Raw genomic sequence first — 24932 nt, 5'->3', positions numbered from 1 at the left:
CTGGGATATGGATGCCTAACGTTGTTATAATAAAATCCCCTGGGATATGGATGCCTAACGCTGTTATAATAAAATCACCTGGGATATGGATGCCTAATGCTGTTATAATAAAATCACCTGGGATATGGATGCCTAACGTTGTTATAATAAAATCACCTGGGATATGGATGCCTAACGTTGTTATAATAAAATCACCTGGGATATGGATGCCTAACGTTGTTATAATAAAATCACCACCTAAAATCCCCTGGGATATGGATGCCTAACGCTGTTATAATAAAATCACCTGGGATATGGATGCCTAACGCTGTTATAATAAAATCACCACCTAGGATATGGATGCTAACGTTGTTATAATAAAATCACTAGGATATGGATGCTGTTATAATAAAATCACCTGGGATATGGATGCCTAATGCTGTTATAATAAAATACCCTGGGATATGGATGCCTAATGCTGTTATAATAAAATCACCTAGGATATGGAATGCCTAACGCTGTTATAATAAAATCACCTAGGATATGGATGCCTAATGCTGTTATAATAAAATCACCTGGGATATGGATGCCTAACGCTGTTATAATAAAATCACCTGGGATATGGATGCCTAATGCTGTTATAATAAAATACCCTGGGATATGGATGCCTAACGCTGTTATAATAAAATCACCTAGGATATGGATGCCTAACGCTGTTATAATAAAATCACCTGGGATATGGATGCCTAATGCTGTTATAATAAAATAACCTGGGATATGGATGCCTAATGCTGTTATAATAAAATCCCCTGGGATATGGATGCCTAACGCTGTTATAATAAAATCACCTGGGATATGGATGCCTAATGCTGTTATAATAAAATCACCTGGGATATGGATGCCTAATGCTGTTATAATAAAATCACCTAGGATATGGATGCCTAATGCTGTTATAATAAAATCACCTAGGATATGGATGCCTAATGCTGTTATAATAAAATCACCTGGGATATGATGCCTAACGCTGTTATAAAAAAAATCACCTGGGAGCATGAGCAGCAGTGTGCAGTGTTTTTATTTCTCATGAATTAACCTACAACTCCAGCACCTGCAAAAAGAACCTGGATGTGCGTATGCTCTTCAGCTTTTAGACAATGTCCTACATTCACCCACAATTCATTTACAATATGTACACGTCATGATTACAAAAAACAGCACTATTGTGAGGAAAAAAAGACGCATTGGCATCCACTGCTTCAAATGTGACAAAGTAGAGGTCAGAAAAAGTATGATGACAGTTGAGGTAAAAGGGTGGGGTGGACTGTGTTTTTCCTCTCACTAGGTCATCTGTGCCATCAGTCCCTCTAGCTCTGGACGCGCCTTGAAACGGGCTTGGTAATCTGCCTCTGTGTGCTGGGAAACAGACAAGCAAGTGTTATGTCACTGAACAATAACTAACAAATGACAACAAAAAAAGTGTACATACTGTAGATATGATCCTTGTGCAAAAGAAAAGTCATGCAGAGGTCAAGAACATAGATGTCATTTGCTCACCAGCTTTACAGAGAGTTGAATCCCCTCTGGCTGATTCTTTAACAGGACCTCCATAAAGGTGGGGCATAATGTGGCGTTTAGTTGGCTGAGCTGTAAACAAAACACTTATCAATGCTCTCTCTAGAGTGAAAAGCTGTTTGTCAGTGCAACTGCCAAAAGTTCAGAGAACAAATTATCATCACTAAAAACACTCCATTACCTGAACAATTCGCTCATGGGTCTTGAGGATGGCATCTACATACATCTTGGTCCCTTGCTCTGGCATGACCATGACTTCCGTGCTCTTAGTGGGCAATGCATAGCTGAGAGGAGAAGAGTGTTAGTTCATCCCTTTAAGGTTAGTTAGTTAACCAATGATTCAAAGACATTGGATGATGTAATCCCATGCTACAAAAGAGGGCCAAATGTGTGCCTCCTATTGAATCATTATGAACTCTGCGACAGAGACATGTATATTTGGGCCATCAAATCTTTGAGTGAGGCCAGTAACACAGTGTCTTAAAGTCTACCTCTCACCTCTCAGCCACTTTGACACCTAGGCGGTTGCAGAGATTGTGGATGTACTGGGAGTAGTGCTCCACTAGGATCATGTCATAGCCAGACACTTTCACGTTCAGAGTCCCGTACTCTGCATCTGTTGCAGTTTTGATCTGCTTCATCTGCTGTCTCTCTTTCTTTTTCTTTGGCTGAAGGCACAATAAATGTTATATAAGCAAGTAGATATGCTAACGGTGTAAGCTGGTGGCTTCAGTATTAGAGAGTATAATTAAGTGATCTACTAAGGACAGACTTACCGCTTCTTTGGGTAACAGGTGCTTATATTTGCCAATCCCATGAGTAGGCATGGTCCTGTATTGTCGCTCATTGGAAAAAGCCAGACTCCCTGTAGAAAACAGTTATCCAGCCAAACAGATGGCTTACATACACTTAGGTAATTATATAAGTGGCAATATAACTTTCAGGATAAAGTCACTTCCTAAGACTTAACTAGAAAGTCTAAATTGATACAACAGTAACTAACTATTGTTATTGGTGGGAGGACTTACCCTGAATCGGATGTTGCACTGATACTGATGCCCTTAAAATAAACATCAGAAACATTAGACACGTTGAAATGTCGCTAGCTAACACCTCATCGAATGAAACTTGATGTGGTAATTATTGTGTCCTGTAGCAACCAGCAATTGGCTGCCTATATGCTTTTAACTAATTTACCGGAATAACAATCCTGCTTGGTCCAACACACGTGAATGAAGTGCGAAGGAAGCCTGTAACGGGATAGAAGATAAACAATCTATCATATACAAACAAGTGTTTTGATATGCTGACATGTTTGACCTTCCTTCTTGCTAGCCAGCTAGCTAACGTTACATCAACAATAAAAATGTGACAAACGCCATTTATGAGTAGAAGACACACTACCTTGCGAATGACAGGATTCATTGCTTCAAATTTAAGATGAAGTAATCACTTCACAACAAATCTCGAAATTATATTAGATTCACAATTTTGCAGAAGCTAGTTTTTGCACATGTACACAAGAGGTTCTGAGAAGAATGCTTCCGGTTGGTCCATCTGACTAAAATGTGCTATGGAACAAGGACAATATCTTATTTCCGCTTTCAAATGTGTTTGCTTTAAATTGTATTTAATATATGCATCAAAGAGAAACCTAGACGAGTATGAGGGTATTGGATGCAGCCAAATAAGTGTATAATATGTCATTATTGCTCACAGCACAATGTCATTGTGAAAGAAAATAAAGACGGCATTGCGTTCAAAGTCCGATGCTGGCCCTGGAAACGTGGCGTCCTCGTCAAGCAACCTGCATCAACTCCCCTTTCATCTGACATATTATGCTCGGATGTGTAGTTACATTGCATTACCATGCAAAAACTTCGTTCCCATAACAATTTACATGGAATTTCATGAAATATGCAAATTCCACCAATCGTTCACCTCAGGACGTGAGAACTAAAGCAAAACATTTAGACACTGATCCCCATTATGAAATAGCTACTTTATTATTGACGGATATATATTGGGTGCGTTCGTAAATTCACTCTGGCTATCTACTCCAATTTCAGAGCACTCTCTTCTGAGTGTGCCAGAGCGCAGAATAACTGAAGAATTTACGAACGCATAACACCCGTTGAATATGACCGGTGTCAGTAAACGTAATTAAATTGTTGGCAGCAGCATAGTTGCAGTCAACAACGCTGTAAAACACATGACAGCAGCCTAACCAGCTCTGCTAGTAGGACGAGTAAAATGGTCAGTGTGAGGTGTTCTCTCATTTGTGTCTGGACGTAGCTAGCAAGCTAGCCAACTTTAGCCAATAGTTTGGGTGCTTGACTGTCGTTGGTAGGTCATAACACTCGGATTAACCCTACTGCTCGGCCAGAGCTTGATGGCCCCGAGTGCGAAACGCTCTGAATTTATGAACGGCACAGTCTAACATGCCACTCCAGAGTGAATTTGCGAACACACCCGTAATTTACGCCACTGCATCGGAATGCCACAGTCGCTTTGGATTGGTGGAGCCTTGTGCCAGTCGTCGAACACATTAGGTCGTGACAAACATCCTCTGAAACAACTAGCTAACAGCGATGGAGTGGGAGTGCTGAGGTAGTTAGTTAGTCACCAACAAGTCAGCTGAGTGTTCAAGAAGCCAGTATCTACTAGCTAGTTATTTAGCTAGAAACTCACCGATTGCCAGTCAAGCCAAGAAATTGCAGTTTAGAAGCATTGCTGTTAGCTATTTAGTTCTTACGGCACAACCCCCTGAACTTGTCAACTGGGCTGGCTAGCTAGTAGGGATTTAGCTAGCTCACTAAAGTAAGGGGTAGTGTTTTTTTTATCCCCACACTGTGGGCCACAGTCTACAACTTGCCTTTGCCTGCCTAACAACATTGCAGTCATGTCCGCAGCAGGAGACTTCGGAAACCCTCTAAGGAAATTTAAATTGGTCTTTCTTGGCGAACAGAGCGGTAAGTGAACACTGACCTGTGTGGGGTAACGACTAACGCGTTTTATGTGGTCATCAGCGTGCCAATTTAGCTATTAACTGGCTAGCAAATGCCATCAATCATCATGGGCGAGTCCCTTAATTTAATCGATATCCACCAACTGCCATGATATAGAGACCATGGCGATTTAAATGATCTAAATAGCTACAATCAGTGATATTGAACCTATCCGTGATATCAAGTGTTTTAACGTTAGCTACTTTGTTGCTAGCTACCGTTAGCTGGCAAACGTTAGTTAACCTTAATGGTTAGCAGCTTTACCTGGCTAACTATCATATCTTTTTTTTTAGACTTAGAAACTTACTAGCCGAGCTAGTTAACAAGCTGTTGGGAGACGCGTTGTTTCTAGTTCACCCAATCAGTCAGGTCAGTAGTCGGGTTGTAACGACGTTAACTAAAATCATTAACGTTAACTAGTTAGCCAGCTGCTACATACTACTGTATATGTTTTTATTTCACCTTTATTTAACCAGATAGGCTAGTTGAGAACAAGTTCTCATTTTAACCTGCGACCTGACCAAGATAAAGCAAAGCAGTTCCACACAACACAGGTACACATGGAATAAACAAACATCATTACAATATACCAATTAAACATGAGTGATAGATGTGCAGAAGATGAATGTGCAAGTAGAGATACTGGGGTGCAAATGAGTCAGATAAATAAATACAGTATGGGGATGAGGTAGTTGGATGGGCTGTTTACAGATGGGTTATGTACAGGTGCAGTGATCTGTGAGCTGCTCTGACAGCTGGTGCCTAAAGCTAGTCCGGGAGATATGAGTCTCCAGCTTCAGTGATTTTTGCAGTTCGTTCCAGTCATTGGCAGCAGAGAACTGGAAGGAAAGACGACCAAAGGAGGAATTGGCTTTGGGGGTGACCAGTGCGATATACCTGCTGGAGTGCGTGCTGCTATGGTGACCAGTGAGCTGAGATAAGGCGGGGCTTTACCTAGCAAGGACTTGTAGATTACCTGGAGCTAGTGGGTTTGGCTACAAATATTAATTTTTATTTTACCTTTATTTAACCAGGTAGGCTAGTTGAGAACAAGTTCTCATTTGCAACTGCGACCTGGCCAAGATAAAGCATAGCAGTGTGAACAGACAACAACACAGAGTTACACATGGAATAAACAATAAACAAGTCAATAACATAGTAGGGGGAAAAAATAATCTACACTGCTCCAAAAAATAAAGGGAACACTAAAATAGCATGACCTCCCTACAACGCCTGGGCATGCTCCTGATGAGGTGGCGGATGGTCTCCTGAGGGATCTCCTCCCAGACCTGGACTAAAGCATCCGCCAACTCCTGGACAGTCTGTGGTGCAACGTGGCGTTGGTGGATGAAGCGAGACATGATGTCCCAGATGTGCTCAATTGGATTCAGGTCTGGGGAACGGGCGGGCCAGTCCATAGCATCAATGCCTTCCTCTTGCAGGAACTGCTGACACACTCCAGCCACATGAGGTCTAGCATTGTCTTGCATTAGGAGGAACCCAAGGCCAACCACACCAGCATATGGTCTCACAAGGGGTCTGAGGATCTCATCTCGGTACCTAATGGCATTCAGGCTACCTCTGGCGAGCACATGGAGGGCTGTGCGGCCCCCCAAAGAAATGCCACCCCACACCATGACTGACCCACCGCCAAACCAGTCATGCTGGAGGATGTTGCAGGCAGCAGAATGTTCTCCACGGCGTCTCCAGACTCTGCCACGTCTGTCACATGTGCTCAGTGTGAACCTGCTTTCATCTGTGAAGAGCACAGGGCGCCAGTGGCGAATTTGCCAACCTTGGTGTTCTCTGGCAAATGCCAAACGTCCTGCACGGTGTTGGGCTGTAAGCATAACCCCCACCTGTGGACGTCGGGCCCTCATACCACCCTCATCGAGTCTGTTTCTTACCGTTTGAGCAGACACATGCACATTTGTGGCCTGCTGGAGGTAATTTTGCAGGGCTCAGGCAATGCTCCTCCTGCTCCTCCTTGCACAAAGGCGGAGGTAGCGGTCCTGCTGCTGGGTTGTTGCCCTCCTATGGCCTCCTCCGCGTCTCCTGATGTACTGGCCTGTCTCCTGTTAGCGCCTCCATGCTCTGGACTCTACGCTGACAGACACAGCAAACCTTCTTGCCACAGCTCGCATTGATGTGCCATCCTGGATGAGCTGCACTACCTGAGCCACTTGTGTGGGTTGTAGACTCCGTCTCATGCTACCACTAGAGTGAAAGCACCGCCAGCATTCAAAAGTGACCAAAACATCAGCCGGGAAGCATAGGAACTGAGAAGTGGTCTGTGGTCCCCACCTGCAGAATCACTCCTTTATTGGGGGTGTCTTGCTAATTGCCTATAATTTCCACCTGTTTTCTATTCCATTTGCACAACAGCATGTGCAATTTATTGTCAATCAGTGTTGCTTCCTAAGTGGACAGTTTGATTTCACAGAAGTGTGATTGACTTGGAGTTACATTGTGTATAAGTGTTCCCTTTATTTTTTTGAGCAGTGTACATTGTGTGCAAAAGGCATGAGGAGGTAGGCAATAAATAGGCCATAGGAGTGAATAATTACAATTTAGCAGATTAACACTGGAGTGATAAATGATCAGATGAACATGTGCAGGTAGAGATACTGGTGTGCAAAAGAGCTGAAAAGTAAATAATATAAAAACAGTATGGGGCTGAGGTAGGTAAATTGGGTGGGCTATATACCGATGGACTATGTACAGCTGCAGCGATCGGTTAGCTGCTCTGATAGCAGATGTTTTAAGTTGGTGAGGGAAATAAAAGTTTCCAACTTCAGAGATTTTTGCAATTCGTTCCAGTCGCAAGCAGCAGAGAACTGGAAGGAAAGGCGGCCACATGAGATTTTGGCTTTCGTGATGATCAGTGAGATACACCTGCTGGAGCGCGTGCTACGGGTGGGTGTTGACGTCGTGACCAGTGAACTGAGATAAGGCGGAGCTTTACCTAGCATAGACTTGTAGATGACCTGGAGCCAGTGGGTCTAGCGACAAACATGTCGCGAGGGCCAGCCGACTAGAGCATACAGGTCGCAGTGGTGGGTGGTATAAGGTGCTTTAGTAACAAAACGGATGGCACTGTGATAAACTGCATCCAGTTTGCTGAGTAGAGTATTGGAAGCTATTTTGTAGATGACATCGCCAAAGTCGAGGATCGGTAGGATAGTCAGTTTTACTAGGGTAAGTTTGGAGGTGTGAGTGAAGGAGGCTTTGTTGCGAAATAGAAAGCCGACTCTAGATTTGATTTTGGATTGGAGATGTTTGATATGAGTCTGGAAGGAGAGTTTGCAGTCTAGCCAGACACCTAGGTACTTATAGATGTCCACATATTCTAGGTCGGAACCATCCAGGGTGGTGATGCTAGTCGGGCGTGCGGGTGCAGGCAGCAAACGGTTGAAAAGCATGCATTTAGTTTTACTAGCGTTTAAGAGCAGGTGGAGGCCACGGAAGGAGTGTTGTATGGCATTGAAGCTCGTTTGGAGGTTAGATAGCACAGTGTCCAAGGAAGGGCAAGAAGTATACAGAATGGTTGTCGTCTGCATAGAGGTGGATCAGGGAATCGCCCGCAGCAAGAGCAACATCATTGGTATATACAGAGAAAAGAGTCGGCCCGAGAATTGAACTCTGTGGTAGTTTCATAGACTGCCAGAGGACCGGACAACATGCCCTCCGATTTGACACACTGAACTCTGTCTGCAAAGTAGTTGGTGAACCAGGCAAGGCAGTCATTAGAAAAACCTGCCGATAAGAATATGGTGATTGACAGAGTCGAAAGCCTTGGCCAGGTCGATGAAGACTGCTGCACAGTACTATCTTTTTTTATCGATGGCGGTTATGATATCGTTTAGTACCTTGAGCGTGGCTGAGGTGCACCTGTGACCGGCTCGGAAACCGGATTGCACAGCGGATGGGATGGGATTCGGTGGGATTCGAGATGGTCAGTGATCTGTTTGTTGACTTGGCTTTTGTAGACCTTAGATAGGCAGGGCAGGATGGATATAGGTCTGTAACAATTTGGGTCCAGGGTGTCGCCCCCTTTTGAAGAGGGGGATTACTGCGGCATCTTTCCAATCCTTGGGGATCTCAGATGATACGAAGGAGAGGTTGAACAGGCTGGTAATAGGGGTTGCGGTGGACAGTTTCAGAAATAGAGGGTCCAGATTGTCAAGCCCAGCTGATTTGTATGGGTCCAGGTTTTGCAGCTCTTTCAGAACATCAAGTTTAAAATAAGTGTTCATTCAGTATTGTTGTAATTGTCATTATTACCAAAAAATGTTTTTGTCCGATTTAATCTATCGGCTTTTATTGGTCCTCCAATAATCGGTATCGGCGTTGAAAAATCATAATCGGTCAACCTCTAGTATGGAGGTGGGCTAGAAGTCAATCGGTTCCTTTCATTGTAGGCAAGGCTATAAAATAGTTTATCCTATAAACCACTGTCAGCAACAAACATCCCCCTCTAACCAGAACCCATGCTACATTTCAATGAGGTTGATGTGTTTTGTTTGTGCTGCTGACAAACGTGTGTGTGTTGTGTTTCTGTTGAGACTGGGGGAAGGGAGGAGTAATGTGGATAATATACTGCTGTGATTTATTTTGTGTTCTGCCCCAGAGGAATGAAGCCTGACCTGTGACCCCTCGCAGCTATTTATGTAAGCAGGGATTTCTGCACTGGTGTGAGAGGTGAACACTGGATCAGAGTGTGCACACATTAGGTCTAGTCAGTTTAAGTCCCTCACCGCTGGGGGAAACACAAACGACAGACTTCACACTCATATGTTTTTGACTGACATGTACTACTGTGTCCACAGACACGTAATGGCAATGGGTCTAGATTTAAGTGACTACTTCTCAGGTGTTTTCGCCATTAGATCTTATCAGTGTAATTACTTCTTGCATATTTGAAAGGATGGCCTGGTCCTAAACCCAGACCCTCCCAAGTTAGGCCTAACCTTCCCTATAATTATGAGATGATTGACTGGTTCCCAATTTCCAACCTGGCCATCGTATTACTCTGGCCACCTAATCATCCCCAGCATCCAATTGGCTTGTTGAACTACTCATCTCCCCAGAAACTATTTCCTAGGTTGTTGATAGTGTTCTCACCTCTTAGACAACTTACCTGGTAAGTAAAAAGAATGCTAAAAACAGCTCTCTTGCTAGCAGACATGTAAGCATGTTTCTATTTATTAAAGGAAAGACCAAATACAAGTTTTTTTTTTAGGAAGTGGTGGGCTTGTAAATTTAACATTCTTTTTTAACGTTCCTAACTGCAGACCATCTTAGTCTATTCTCATTGAAGAGACCTGAAGTGGAGATATCAGGCCAAAATTTCAATTGACATAAATATGTACATTACTGACTCGCGTGACTACAATACACATTGGCCAAAGCACCCTTTCTGACCACACTTTGAGCTTGAGTAGAACAAGTCCCCAGTGCAGTCAGGGCACACGCACGCATACAGTGGATGTCTTCATTGTGTCATTGTCTGCAGCAGTATCTTCTAACATGTGGGTCGTCTTCATATTGACTCCTAAAGTAGACATGTTTTCCTTCTTCTGTCAGCTGTCTAGTCCAGAGGTCGACCGATTATGATTTTTCAACTCCGATACCGATTATTGGAGGACCAAAAAAAAGTCGATACTGATTAATCGGCCATTTTTATTCATTTTTTTACAATGTTTTTATTTGTAATAATGACAATTACAACAATACTGAATGAACACTTATTTAAACTTAATATAATACATCAATAAAATCAATTTAGCCTCAAATAAATAATGAAACCTGTTCAATTTGGTTTAAATAATGCAAAAACAAAGTGTTGGAGAAGAAAGTAAAAGTGCAATACGTGCTATGTAAGAAATCGTTTAAGTTCAAGTTCCTTGCTCAGAACATGAGAACATATGAAAGCTGGTGGTTCCTTTTAACATGAGTCTTGAATATTCCCAGGTAAGAAGTTTTAGGTTGTAGTTATTATAGGAATTATAGGACTATTTCCCTCTATACCATTTGTATTTCATTAACCTTTGTTCTTATAGGCACTTTAGTATTGCAAGTGTAACAGTATAGCTTCCGTCCCTCTCCTCGCTCCTCTCTGGGCTCAAACCAGGAACACAACGACAACAGCCACCCTCTAAGCAGCGTTACCAATGCAGAGCAAGGGAAACAACCACTCCAAGACTCAAGTGAACGCAAGTGACGTTTGCAACGCTATTAGCACGCGCTAACTAGCTAGCCATTTCACTTCGGTTACACCAGCCTCATCTCGGGAGTTGATAGGCTTGAAGCCATAAACAGTGCAATGCTTGACGCACAACGAAGAGCTGCTGGCAAAACGCAAAGAAAGTGCTGTTTGAATGAATGTTTAAGCGCCTGCTTTTGCCTACCACTGTTCAGTTAGATACTTAGATACTTGTATGCATGCTTGTATGCTCAGTCAGATTATATGCAACACAGGACATGCTAGATAATATCTAGTAATACCATCAACTAGTGATTATGATTGTTTTTATAAGATAAGTTTAATGAATGCTTATTTATTGCATTCGCGTAACAGGCAGTCTCTTTGTGGAGTGCAACGAGAGAGAGGCAGGTCGTTATAGCGTTGGACTTGTTAACTGTAAGGTTGCAAGATTGAATCCCCCGAGCTGACAAGGTGAAAATCTGTCATTCTGCCCCTGAACCGAGGCAGTTAACCCACCGTTCCTAGGCCGTTGTTGAAAATAAGAATGTGTTCTTAACTGACTTGCCTAGTTAAATAAAGGTGTAAAAAAAAAATTGGCCAAATTGGCGCCCAAAAATACTGATTTCTGATTGTTATGAAAACTTGAAATCGGCCCTAATTAATCGTCCATTCCGATTAATCGGTCGACCTCTAGTCTAGTCCCCTCAGTCTTTGGGTGGGGTCTCTCAATCCCAGCTGGTCTGCCCTGTGTAGTGCATACCCTCCTCTCAAGCAGCACTGACCCCTCCGCCCAGAAAAATGGGGAAGGGGGCAGTCCTGAACTCAAACTAGGTTATGGTTTTCCTCTCAGGAATGGTAGAGGTGGGGCATGGAATGAGTCAAGTCCTACCTTCTAATTTTAGGGAGTACCACAGATGGTATGGTGAGGAAGGCACAAGGAGGCTGAAGAAATTTGGCTTGGTCCCTAAGCCCCTCATGGACTTCTTCAAATGCACCATTGAGAGCATCCCGTTGAGCTGTATCATTGCCTGGTACAGCAACTCCAGGCCATCAGACTGTTATTCACTGCTAGCCGGTCTCTGGCCAGTTCCCTGCCCTGAACTTTAGTCAACCGCCTTAGCCGAATGCCCATACGTGCATCGTACACTATGTACCAAACATTAAGAACACCTTCTCATTATTGAGTTGCTTTTGCCCTCAGAACAGCCTTCATTCGTCGCGGCATGGACTCTACAAGGTGTCGATAGCGTTCCACAGGGATGCTGGCCAACGTGGACTCTAATGCTTCCCGCAGTTGTCAAGTTGGCTGGATGTCCTTTGGGTGGTGGACCATTCTTGATACAAACAGGAAACTGTTGAGTGTGAAACTCGGCAGTGTTGCAGTTCTTGGCAGAAACTGGTGCTTCTGGCACATACTACCATACCCGATCAAAGGCACTTAAATATTTTGTCTTGCCCATCCACCCTCTGACTGGCACACACACACACAATCATGTCTCAAGGCTTAAAAATCCTTCTACCCTGATTGAAGTGAATTTAACAAGTGACACCAATAAGGGATCATAGCTTTCACCTCAGTCGGTCATGGAAAGAGCAGGTGTTTTTAATGTTTTGTACTCTGTGTATCTACTGTATTCTAGTCAAGGCCTATTCTATAGAACTACTGCTGTACACACCTTTTACTATTCATATACTGCCCATAATGTTTATACACACCATCATATATATTTATATCCCGGACTCTGACATTGCTCGTTCTAATATTTATTAATTCCTTCCTTTTGAGGGGGAGATTTGCGTGTTTTTATTGACATATATTACTGCACTGTTAGTGCAGCTAGGAACAAACATTTCGCTACACCTGTGAAAACATCTAAATATGTGTATGCGACCGATTTAGTTTTAATTTGGGCTATGGGGAAAGCTGTACCGCTTGATTGGGAATCCAGCCATTTTGTTTTCTCTGCCTCTCTCCCTCCATTTCTCCCTTTGGCAGCTACAAGGTATTCTGTCAAATCATGGCATTTTCATACACTGGTCAGCGTTAGTGGCTCCACAGAATGATTTAACTGTAATTGGGAACCTTTGCCATCTGGCATTCCTGTCACAAGAATGTCACTCTTATCTTCCCTTCCATACTTAGCCCATGCTGGGGATTGGTGTCACATGTCCTGCTTTTCATCTATGTACACTCAATGGCGTGAGAGCCGCTCCATTCTCTTGCATTCAAGGAGAAGTTTTCAGTTTCATTGCTCTGCCCACAGAACAAAAGCAGCCATGGGACCACTCATTGTCATATTTTAGAGGTCACCTCTTCAAGTCTGTCTGTATTTAACTTCCATTGATGCCCATTTTGATTGGCTGTTTGCTATCAGGAGAGAACCAGGCAGAATGAGATTAGGCATATTGTCTGAGGAATGGGTTATTGAAAAGAGTTTGTTATTTGTCTGGTCACAAAGAGAAGTAATGTAAGACGATGTCATGCCAACTACATTGTGATGAAGAGAATGGAGTGAGAGAAGGCATAAGGCCTCTAGATCGCTCCCTCTGACCCCAAATCTGGCACACATTCGTGTGTGTGTAGATATCTCGATCGATGGTACAGATTGCTTAGAGACCTGTGTGCACTGTGAATCTGAACACTTCTGTGTTATGGAGAGCTCTTCTCAGGATCCATGAGTTGAGGCCTGACCATCCATGAGCAACAGTGGTAGTATGATAGAGGGGTTGGGAGAGATATACAGGGAGGGGGAGGTTGTATTGGAAATGAATACTTGTGCATTCCACCATGTGGTAGACTGGAGCAATGAAAGAAAATTATTATTATTATTATTTATTTTTCTCCCTGTTTGAATCCCGCCCTAATTTCCCTTGAGGTGTTGTCACATGCCAGTGCAGGGCGAGGGAGAAACAGTGAGGGGGAGTGTTGGTGGCAGAGATCCAGGTTAATTGACATCAATAGACTGACCAGGTGAAAACTATCATGGAAAGAGCAGGTGTTCATAATTTATTTTGTACACTCACTGTACTTGGCCGTTTTTGAGTATGCAAAAATATTTTTTATACTTTTAAATGCCCGGATGTCATACTCATTTCGGCTTTGACAACAGCTCATCAGTTAGATATGGGGATGTGCTACCAAAATCAACGAATGGCGGGAAACAATGCATTCACACACAATGCATTCTCAGTATGCAAAAATAGGATGTTTAATAGTATGCAACATTTTGAAAATCAAGTATGGTTTAAATGACAGGATGTTATGTCGGCACTGAGAATCTCCCAGCATTCCTTGGAGTTTTTTTTTTTTTTAAAGTCAATTCAAAAACCCTTCAGGATTTTGTATGGCATTTTTTTACTGATCTCTCCCTTAAAGTGCAGACTTGGCAGACGGCTCCTCATGGACTCTTACTGCAGGCCTCTTGGTTGGTGGAGTCAAGTCATAAGGTAGTGGTGAGCTGTGGGCTTTGGCCAGAAAACAGATGGTGCACCTCAGCAAATTGTCTGAGGAGTTGCTGAGTTTGGAGGATTGCAGGACCAAATCAGGCTAGAACATGTCTTATGTTCGCTATGTGAAATGACTCACTCCACACTGGTCTGGTGAGGTGTGTAGTACTGTGTCTGTTCTGCCAGCACTACTGGTGTTATTTACTCTTCAAGACTAATCAGGGCCATAGCCAGGGATTGCATTTTAGGTATGTCCTGAGTGGGTCATGTACTACATTTCTATACAATTTTAAAAACTCTGAAATCGAGAACAGCAGAAACAAGTGAAAATGGCCCCAGCACTTATCATGGCTCTTGTCGCTTAATTCACCACAGTCCATCTACAGACCCATAGCATGTTAGCAAAACAATTAGCTGCTACACGTTAACTCGCATTAACTCAGCACTATCATTTCATACTTAGAGGGATCTGTTAGCAGAAAAAGTATTTTATAGACAAAAGGTAAACAAATAAGTTTGCTTTACAGAGCTTTTTTTTTGTGCTAATTTCCTGCAATTCTCCACATTTTGCCATTACATATGCCATGTTAATATGATATCTGAGAAAAGTGATTAACAAAACAAAAGAGGCCCACTGGAAACCGGGGCCCCTGTTCATGTGCCTGGTCGGTAATTCGGCCATGAATACTAAAAGTTACTATGGCTGGCTAGACTAATTGAGTGACTGTCAGTGACCACATTTACATGCACACCAATATCCTGTTATTATTTTGGATACTTAAGTACTCTGTTTTTGAGTTGATGCACATAAACATCATATCCTGTTTACAATAACCTGAAGAAGCTTGTATCCCGGTTATGAGAAACCTGGATAAGATGCCTGGGATAGGCTGATCTAAGACGGGATACTGTGGCATGTTAACATCTTATCCCCTTTACTGTTGCGATCTGCACAGGCTCAGTGAAGCATTTCATGGGTGTTGTGATGTTTTCATCTGATTGTCAAACAAATCACTTCATAAAGTAGGCTACCTGCCCATATTGCTCCACCATAATAATTCCATAATTTAGACTACTGTAATTTACTACTGGCTACTTTCACCCTAATTTACACAAGTTTCTGCTTATAATTTCTGATATTTGGTAGGCCATTTGTTTGTCAACTATAGTTTGATGCATGTAGTTTCTCTTCTGTCATAACTTGTTGCCCAGAAGACTAAATAGAGTAATGATTAGCAGAATGTTTCACATAAATAGAATGAATGCATTATTCATCTTGGTAACACCGGTAAAGTTGTCCGTTTCATTTAGGGGCCGGGGAGAAAACACTAACTCTAAAACAGTAGAAAGATCGGTCCTGTGCAGAATGTCCAAATGCCATCAGTTTGACCGGTTTTAAGGAAATGAAAAGCTGAGAAAATGACGAAACCTATTTCTGTTAAGACTTCGGTTAGTCTTGGGTGCATATTTTGTGGTTAAAATACAGTCTGCTTGCATAAGTGTCAAAGATGATGCGTGTGTAATGTGTTTTCTCAAGAGATGCTGAAAGAAAGAAATTATATTTCTCCACTCCTGTTTGTTCTCCGCTAACAATTGTTGTATAATTTAACTGCAAGAAATGCATAATTCTGTGAGTTTATATTGTATTACTCTACATGTGAGTGGTTATAGGCCTACCATCAGTGTTTATATTTCAGTTACTATTCCTTTAACCAATATACTTAAAGGAGGAATATTGTGTTAATTCATGGTCAGGGATACTCGTGAGGCGGGATATCAAGGGTGCATGTAAACGGCGTATCCCGAATAAGACCTGAAGTGAGAGATGAGCTACTATCCCAAATACTGTGCACATGTTATTTTAGCCATTAAGTGACTTCTATCAAGAGGAAAACTGCAGATGCACAACCAAATTTCAAAATTGTACCTTGTGTATTCTAACGCAACAGTAAGTTGAGACCCCGACTGGGTTCCTAAAAATACATCAAATTGGGGACAATGACAGCGATCCGGACTTCAGTGTCCTTATGTAGCCATGTTGGTCCTAACTCGTGTCTTGTGTTTTTCAGTGGGGAAGACTTCATTGATTACCAGGTTCATGTACGACAGCTTCGACAACACCTACCAGGTGAGGCTAGACCACACAGACACCATTGAGTCTGGATATGGTAGTCAGGGCTAGGTTTACTACACCATTGATCTCAATGCCTAACCTTAGTCCTGGTCCTACAACAGGGTGGGCAGACTTTTGCTCCAGACCAACTCTAACAGACTATATTCAGCTAGTCTGTCTTTATGATTAGCCTATTGAATTAGGTCTGTTAGTGCTGGGCTCGACTAGGCAATCTGTTTGTTCCTTCATTTTAGTCTAACTACAGTACTGAAGCCTTATCAATCTACCATCATTGTCAGAAATGTTCTCATTCTTTTCATTCTTTCTCGTTTCCAGGCCACAATAGGAATAGATTTCCTGTCAAAAACCATGTACCTCGAAGACCGAACAGTAAGTGTTACTTTCTCCTTTTTAAATCACTCTCTTGAAATTGTCATATAAAGTGGTAATGTGCTGATTGGGATGTTATGCTGATTGAGATAATATTTTAGTGGGTGTTGTTAGTCATGACTCTGGTGTTACTTTTGCTGAGTAATGTTAAATTGCATTATAGTGATTTCGAAAATGTCTCTTTTTGAAATGTAAAGATTTTCCCATTCATTGGTATGTATGCACCCCCACTCAATCACACAGGTCTTTACTGCATTTTTGCCAATAGTGGTTTCTGGGACTTTGGGGATGCTGGGTATCCTGTGACCTGACTGTCTGCTCTAACTGTGTTTTGTCCTGGCCCAGGTTCTCACACACACACACACACGCGTGCGCACACACACACTAGCGCCTTAAAAGAAGCCGGAGAGCTGCCCTGTCCTGGGCTGGGATTGGATCCTCCCTCTTCCTTCCTGCTAGCTTTCTCTCCTCCATACAAACTCTGTCATTCTTTTCTTCCCTTTTTCCTATCTGCTCATATTCGGTTCATTCTCGTGCTGAAATTCAATATCTAGCGTGAACGAGAGAAGAACCTTTTAGACATGAGGCCTAGTATCCATGATTCCCCTGGCCCTCACCATTCCTCCGATGGTCACACACTCCATGCATGCAGCCTTCTTTCTCTCTTTCTCTCTTACTCTCTCCTTTTCTCTCCTTCAGAAGTTGATTTGTTTTATTTCTTTTTGGTTTCTTACCTCATGTTTTCCTTTTCTCATCTACTTTTCATCCTTTCCTTTTCCATTTTATTTGATTTCTCCTCCCATCCGCCACAGATCAGGTTGCAGCTGTGGGATACGGCTGGGCAGGAGCGTTTCCGTAGCCTCATCCCCAGTTATATCCGAGACTCCGCTGCCGCTGTCGTAGTATACGACATCACAAGTAGGTACTCCCCTCCGCGTCCCGCCCACTCGACGTGTGTGCGTGCCCCTCCCCGCCCCCCCCTCAACCCTCATCCAGTTCTCCCCTCTTACCACCACCTCTTCCTCTTGCCCCTCTCTCCTTCTCCTTCTCTCCCTGTGTGCTGGTGCTAACGTGCTGCTCAGGTGAGGCTGCAGCTTTGGGACACAGCCGGCCAGGAGCGCTTCCGGAGTCTGATCCCTAGCTACATACGAGACTCCACCGTGGCCGTGGTAGTCTATGACATCACAAGTGAGTGCGGCCCCTACTGATGGAAAAGTGATGGAAGGATACCAATCAGAACAAAAAAACATCACCTCGTTTTTTGCTACTGGCTCAAGTCCCTTTTCTGTTTTTTCCATTCTCCTTTTTTCCCTGTACCTGATGCCTTCTGTCCCCTTTTCATGTTTGATGGTTTCCTCCCCCTCTTTTTTTATGTGTCCACTTCTTCTTTATTTGGTCTGCTTTTTGCGTGATTGTAGTCTGTGAATGTTTCTGTATTAAATAGACAGGTATTAGTTTGTTAATTGATACCAGAATGACAAAGCATTCGGTAGCATACATACAACCTAATTAGGCTGCAGACCAAATAGCTTTCAATAGCAAAAATCAGTTGGTGAAATCTGTTTATAGTAAAAAGCAGTTAAATTTGTCAATAGTTTAGTAGTTTCCTTGATGATTTCCTGTTTTTTTTTCCAACAGAGCAATCCCATTTCTTTTCAATCCTTCCCTATCTTTATTTTTCTGGACTGTTCTTTTTTGTCCATGGCAACCATGACTTAGGTTTGTCACCCATATACAAAACAATGAAGTGTCTTATTCGTTTCGTTAGAAATAATTGGTATCGGCAGCTTTGATGTTGCTTCAGGGGCCTATTTTGCCCGACATGAAATAACAATGTTCAGTTTTCACTCAATTTTAACGTCTCTCTCCTACAATGTGTCCGTTAGATGATTGGCCATTAGGGGGAGATAAAAGCAGACATGAAGCTGCAGCAGGGCTAGAGGAAAATCAATAGACATCTTTTTAACTGGCTCTCCGGGGAGGAAGTCTGACTGTCACTACAGAAAAACAGACACCACTTCCAGCTGGATAGAGGATAGACTGTTAAATACATATATATAGTCTATGGCCCTCAAACTCAACTCTGGACCCTGAAGCCAGTTTCACTGCTTGTTTTAGTTGTTCCCCTCTAATCAGGGACTGATTTAGACCTGGGACACCAGGTGGGTGCAATTAATTATCAGGTAGAACAGAAAACCAGCAGGCTCCAGACCTCCATAGGGAATGAGTTGAGTACCCCTGGTCTTTGGGATAAACAGACAGGCAGAATACAAGGACAGGCAGAATACAAGGAAATCCAATGTCCAGAGTTTGAATTAAGTTGAATAATAATACATTTATTTGTCATTCTTCTGGTTACAAAATATAAAGAGAACTAACAAAACAAATTCTAATAATTCAAACCAAAAAAAAAACAAATGGCACGGTAAGGATGGTCTGGTATTGTGAAAACACTGAGCTGCAATTCCAGTCTCTACCAGTAGGCCTTGGAGTCTGTAGCTTTGAACTGTATTCTGCATCAGCCTGTAGAGGGGGCTACACACACTTGACAGGGGATAAATAGCAAACACACAACAGATTCCTTATTCATTTGAAACAAAGATGTACTATTTAACCCATTTGGCTCTTACATCTGGATAGGAACTGGGAGCTGGATTTACTTTGTTTAATGAGCTTACTTGTCACATTCTCTGTATATTTGTTACTGTCTCTGTCGTTCTGCTCATCACCACAAGTCTGTACTTGTCACAACCTGAATGGAGATGAACATTTATTCTCTCCTCCCTCTCTCCCTCCTGTATCAGATGTCAACTCTTTCCAGCAAACCACAAAATGGATTGATGATGTCAGAACGGAGAGAGGAAGTGATGTCATCATCATGCTGGTGGGAAACAAGACGGACCTTGCAGACAAAAGGTGTGAGTGACATAATAACTGAAGGCTAAAGTCAGTCTAGTGTCAGAGCTCTTCAGACCAGGGGCCTCATAACAGTTGAGTCAATTTTACACTAAATATCTTTGTGTGCCATTTCTGAGAAGACTGCGTGTGCACAAAAATATAGAGATTTCTAAACTAGATGCGTGCTGTACATGCATACGCATGTTTTCCATTATAAATCAGACCTGTCGTAAAACTGCACGCCTGAAAAACGCCCTTAATTCACCTTCTATGGTGTCGATAACACCCTTAATTGCTGTACACTGTGGAAGTAGAATTAGGCCAAGATGGCCTCTAAAGGAAATAGCAATGGCGAACTTGTTCAAGTGTCTTTGGAGGTATTGATGGAATGTTTTATTTTGTCGTGACATTTGCTATAGTCTGACCGTTTCTGAAAGACCAAAGCAATTGCAAGTTGTGGACCTGTAATTACTTTAGAATGCAAAGCTAAAATAAATGGATTTAGGCTCTTCGCACTAACTGATGATTGGCTCTTTTTATTACAGTATATTCAGCTACCTGTTTTGTTATTAATGTGTCATTGTATATTATATATCATATAGTCCTGCTCCTTCTTGCAATGCATTACTTCAACCAGTAGAAACTGTGTACTCATGGTGTAAAGTTTGCAGGAGGATAAGCACATTCTCACGTTCAGTTTTATAAATGCCATCTTTTGCGCGAGATCTGGCGCATGTGTGTTTTGGGGCATATTTTGTACATATGCAACATTTTCTAGTTGAGGCCCCAAGTCCTGGAGGGCTCTCTACATTAGAGCATACTACTGAATCCACTGACTGTACCTGTAGAGCGTTTATTTTTTATTTTTAAGTCAGACCTTTAGGCCCTGCTGTGTTGAGTGGGAAACGCTGTCCTCTAGGTACAGCTGACCAGGGACTTGTTGGCCACAACAAGGGGTCAAACCTCTTCCCTTGATACAGGCCATCTAGAGACGGAACTCTGGAGTTGGATAGACCACACACTCTTTCCAGTTTAGCACAACCTAGATATATTATAATTATTCAGAGGCTCAACTGATCATAGCAAGTCTTATCCATTTGTGTGTTCAAACAATTGTGATATCCAAACCGATCCTTTTTATTTTACCACATGGTTTGCCACTATAACCCCCAATGCTTTTCGCCTTAAAACAACTGCTTTGAATTTCTATTCCCATGTTTACTGTATTGACTGCTGTGTTGTATTATTGGTTTTAGATTCTATATGAGCTGACTGTATGCTGTTCATGTTTAACCCTCTTATCTACCTACCACAGGCAAGTTGCTATTGAAGAGGGTGAGAGGAAGGCCAAAGAGCTAAATGTAATGTTTATTGAGACTAGTGCTAAAGCAGGTTACAACGTCAAGCAGGTGAGTTTGTGACTGAGTCGTGCTCTCCGTCCATGCTTCTACTGCTGCTCCCTCGGCTCATCCTCGAAAGGTCACCCATGTTCAGGGGTTACGGGTCAAATGCTGCAGTAATGCTGCATGGGTAGGTTTAGTTTAGCCCAATCCTTATATGTAAGGTCATTTAGAATTTCTGAAGTGACTTGCACAGGCACACAGTTCTATAATACCCATTGATTGACCATTTTAGATTTAAGTGCTTTTCATTTGAATCCTATATGATGTATTGAACCAGGAGCTGAGGTGGTACTCTGAGGTGTTGATGAAGTAAGAGCTGTGTGGGCACTCGACAGAGCAGAGGTTGCAGGAGGAGGAGCAGGAGGAGACACGGCATGTTCATCCTTCACTTCATGATGTTCATTCTCTTTTTCGTTTTCTCGTTTGTGTGTGTGTGTTTGTCCATTGTCGTGTGTCATCACAGACAGATAACCACAGAGGAAGGGGAACAGAGAGCCAAAGAGCTGAATGTTCTTTTTATTGAAACAAGTGCAAAGACAGGCTACAATGTCAAACAGGTAGAGCACAGCGTGTGTGTGACGTGTGCAGTGCTCACACTTTCTTCTGATAGCTTCTCTCACACGTGTGCATTTACACTAAATGGGGTCCTTGGATTTGTCTCAGAACCCTTGCCCACCAATCTCATGTCAGTCATAATAACCAAAGACCAGAGGGTTCTTTGCACCCTGTAGAGGTGTGGGCTCAGAGTTGGTCTGGTGGGTGGGACAGAGTTTAGACTTGTGATCCACACCCCAGGTTTTATTTGAGGTGATTTCTCTAACCACTATCAAATTATTCTATTTAATGCATGATCTATCCAGCAGGTTAATTTATTTAATGGTATTTTACCTCCTTTTAGGAGGAACTGTATATGATTACCGCTGTCTACCTTAAACCAATGAATGAACAAAGCTTGAATCAGTATGGATTGTATCGTGAGCTCTACAGTAGGTTTGTGTGGAAGGCACGCTGTACAGATAATTTATGAGAGGCCTTTATTCAAACCCCCAGGCAAGTAAACATTAATAAAGCAAGCAGTTTCCCCTGTTCAAATCAACTGTAAGATAAAAGAATGAGCTCTGATTTGCTGATTAGAATCCTAGATGATTGACCTATCAAACGCACTCAAATTCAAGGCACAAAGATTCTATGGGGTCTCATTTCTTATGGTGTCAGCCTCTGGACAGGTGAACCTTACAGTTTGCCTGTTTTTAAAACATCGTCATTGGAAGCATTAAGAAGATCGGAAGCCCAAAGAGCTGCCCTGGCGCCTCTGTGGATGTCAGGGCAGGATGACTGGAGTGGTCTGACTCTGACCGATGAGGTCTGTTCTCTCTCTTTCCTGCAGCTGTTCCGACGTGTGGCTGCTGCCCTCCCTGGCATGGAGAGCACACAGGACAAGAGCAGAGAAGACAGTATCCTTATTCTACACAGACACACTTGTGTGTATGACTACGCATGTTTTTCAGTGGCAATAGTAGATATAAATGCTTACAGATTGTACTCAAACATGTAGACACCTATTGGCTAGCTTGTAAACCTATTGAGAAGATGGGACGTGTTTCAAAGGACTTCATGTTTTCTTGTCTGACCTCCGAGTTGGTCCTTAACCCCTCCTTCCCCAGTGATTGACATAAAGCTGGAGAAGACCCCAGAACAGCCCGTCAGCGAAGGAGGCTGCTCCTGCTAACTCCAGCCTCCGTTTATCACTCTCTCCATCACTGTTTCTCTCTCCTGCGCTTTGTTCTTGATCTTTCTCATCCTGGCTTATCGGCCTCTATACTGTACCTATCCTCTCTGCTCTCCCTCTGAACCCCTTGATTCCTGACTCCTTCACCACAGCCTGAAAGAGAAGAACACTACCTGTCCGTCATCCTTGTTGTCATGGAATCCCGTCGTGGAATCGCTGAGATTACCTTAAGCTTAACAAGCAAAATGTGGATGTGAATGCTATTTTATTTCCGTTGAACTTTAACTCTACTTTGGCAATGAAAAAGGAAATGATTTATTGTTACATTTTTCAAGCACTGCGTCTTGTTTTTCTGTAATACGCCATGCAAGTGACTCGTTCTTACGTCCTACTTCCGTGTTCATGCCCCTGGTCTTTTACATGGGCCTACAGATATCAAATTAATTGAAACGCAGTTAAATATTACGCTTTGTGGATGGAACTACTTCTGCAGATGCCTTTTATGACATTTTTGACAATTGAAGACTATTTAAAAAAAAAAGCCTAGAACAGTTCAAAAACGACAAGCCTACTTGCTGCGTCGCTTGCCTGGGTATACTCTGGAAATGGTTGGTTGCACAGTAGTCAAAAATGATTGCAGCATGTGAGAAACAGACTTCAGAGTAATGGATAACTGAGTGGAATTGTTCTGCCATAAGTGGGCTTAGCAGCCCCCAAGAATATCACCCACTCGGTAAACGTTGAGCACACCAACCTTACCTGTTTACGCCGGTCCCACCACATAGCAGCTACAATGCCACTCCACCGAAGCATGGTATGACAACACAATGTAGGGAAACCACAAGAACTCACACACAGCATGATGACACAATTCCCACCACAACGTGACGCAAAGGGCAGTTTCACTACCACAACACGACCGTCCTTCATTATTCACCTTGTCCTCACAAATTAATAAAAGGTATCTTCACCTTGGCTGCCATTTTCTATTATATCTCTTGGTTAGATCTTTACTTTTTTTCTAAAAGTACAATTATTACCATAGATGAAACGATATTGCTTTGGAGAACGGTACTGTTTGCAAAATGATTTTTGTATATTGAGAAGTATCATATTCAACGCAAACCCAACTTCGTTAGATATGCAGACATGCCTTTTTAATTGCTCATTGTAAGAGGGCTTCCATGGTTTTGGGATTTCCTAGCTTTGTTTGGTTTAATGTTATATCGACACTTTAGTTATTTTTTTGATCTTTTGTTAATGAGAATTATCTTACATGTTCATTCAATCCACAATGACTTGTAATATTTATTTCGACTGGATCATGTTTCTTTTTTTTATTACTGTTAATATGATCATTGTTGGGATGATCCCTAAATGACTAGAGTATTTTGTCAACCACCTGATTTTTTTCCAAACATGTCCTCCAGCTCTTCGGGTGATGTCACTACCCCTCTACTCCACCCCAAAATGCTGATTTGATCAAACTGAAGAAGACAAAAACACAAACCATTGCACTATGTTTCTGGAGGAAAGTCCAGTAGCGTCTTGGTCTGTAACCTTTTATCTTTGGAATGGTTTTAACTGGAGGTTGGAGGCTGTCTGTGCTGCCACAAGCTCATCATTTGCACTGCTAGAAGTCATCAGTGTCTTATCGTCATCCCCAAGAAAGGTCTGCGTTTAACTGAAATGTCCTTTTTTCATGGTTTAATAAATAGATAAATGCTAGACAAGGAGAGCTGCAAAGTGTGACTCGTCTTATTTCCTGTCAACTTGGTGATTCCAGTGTTCTATTTGAATTCAATATTTCAAGTCTAAATCATTTTTATTTTATTTAACCTTTTTAACTAGGCAAGTCAGTTAAGAACAAATTCTTATTTCCCCACAACATAATTGGGTCATAGTGGGCAACGTTTTGGCTGTCTATGACACATGGCCAAAACCAGCTGTCGTCCTGGTATTGTACTGAAAGTGAAGACAGGGTGAAGGACAACGTATTGGCCTGATGTCAGGGCAGGCTCCATCCTGTTTCAAGGGGAAGGTCTTGGGAAAGGTCAAAGACTGTACTCTAATCATGCCTGTCTGCACTCACCAGCAACACTGCATCCACTTTCTGACCACCTCTCTGAAACAGCTTCCCAGTAAGTTACAAGACCATTTGTCAGTCAACATATCAGTTAGTGAT

General features: G+C 42.5%; 2 protein-coding genes across 7 annotated transcripts; one reads left to right on the top strand and one right to left on the bottom strand.

Annotated features, from left to right (window-relative positions):
- Positions 1 to 1036: 1036 nt before the first annotated feature.
- On the bottom strand, positions 1037 to 3350 carry LOC139418384 (mitochondrial ribosomal protein L48). Its single transcript, XM_071167781.1, has 8 exons — positions 2956 to 3350; positions 2749 to 2801; positions 2580 to 2611; positions 2328 to 2416; positions 2050 to 2219; positions 1733 to 1835; positions 1534 to 1623; positions 1037 to 1392 (listed from the first exon to the last, which is right to left on the bottom strand). The coding sequence occupies exons 1-8, from the start codon at positions 2974 to 2976 to the stop codon at positions 1318 to 1320; spliced, it is 633 nt and encodes a 210-aa protein (XP_071023882.1). The 5' UTR covers positions 2977 to 3350; the 3' UTR covers positions 1037 to 1317.
- A 709-nt stretch (positions 3351 to 4059) lies between these two features.
- Positions 4060 to 24485, top strand: LOC139418385 (ras-related protein Rab-6A-like). 6 transcript variants are annotated; one of them, XR_011635316.1, is made up of 9 exons: positions 4094 to 4523; positions 16284 to 16342; positions 16664 to 16717; positions 17800 to 17905; positions 19522 to 19633; positions 20931 to 21024; positions 21482 to 21575; positions 22406 to 22472; positions 22683 to 24485. XR_011635316.1 is itself a non-coding variant. In XM_071167782.1 (8 exons), exons 1-8 carry the CDS (start codon positions 4454 to 4456, stop codon positions 22745 to 22747), a joined length of 627 nt encoding a protein of 208 aa, XP_071023883.1. In that variant the 5' UTR covers positions 4060 to 4453; the 3' UTR covers positions 22748 to 24485. The 6 variants fall into 6 exon arrangements, 4 of the variants coding, with proteins under 4 accessions (XP_071023883.1, XP_071023885.1, XP_071023884.1 ...); XR_011635317.1 differs by lacking the exon at positions 17800 to 17905 and adding an exon at positions 17530 to 17635 and having other exon boundaries at positions 4123 to 4523; XM_071167782.1 differs by lacking the exons at positions 17800 to 17905; positions 20931 to 21024 and adding an exon at positions 17530 to 17635 and having other exon boundaries at positions 4060 to 4523.
- The last annotated feature ends 447 nt before the right edge of the window (positions 24486 to 24932 follow it).

Source organism: Oncorhynchus clarkii, chromosome 10, assembly GCF_045791955.1.
Source record: "Oncorhynchus clarkii lewisi isolate Uvic-CL-2024 chromosome 10, UVic_Ocla_1.0, whole genome shotgun sequence".
NCBI classification, from domain to species: domain Eukaryota; kingdom Metazoa; phylum Chordata; class Actinopteri; order Salmoniformes; family Salmonidae; genus Oncorhynchus; species Oncorhynchus clarkii.
This window is presented reverse-complemented; position numbering and strand designations above follow the sequence as displayed.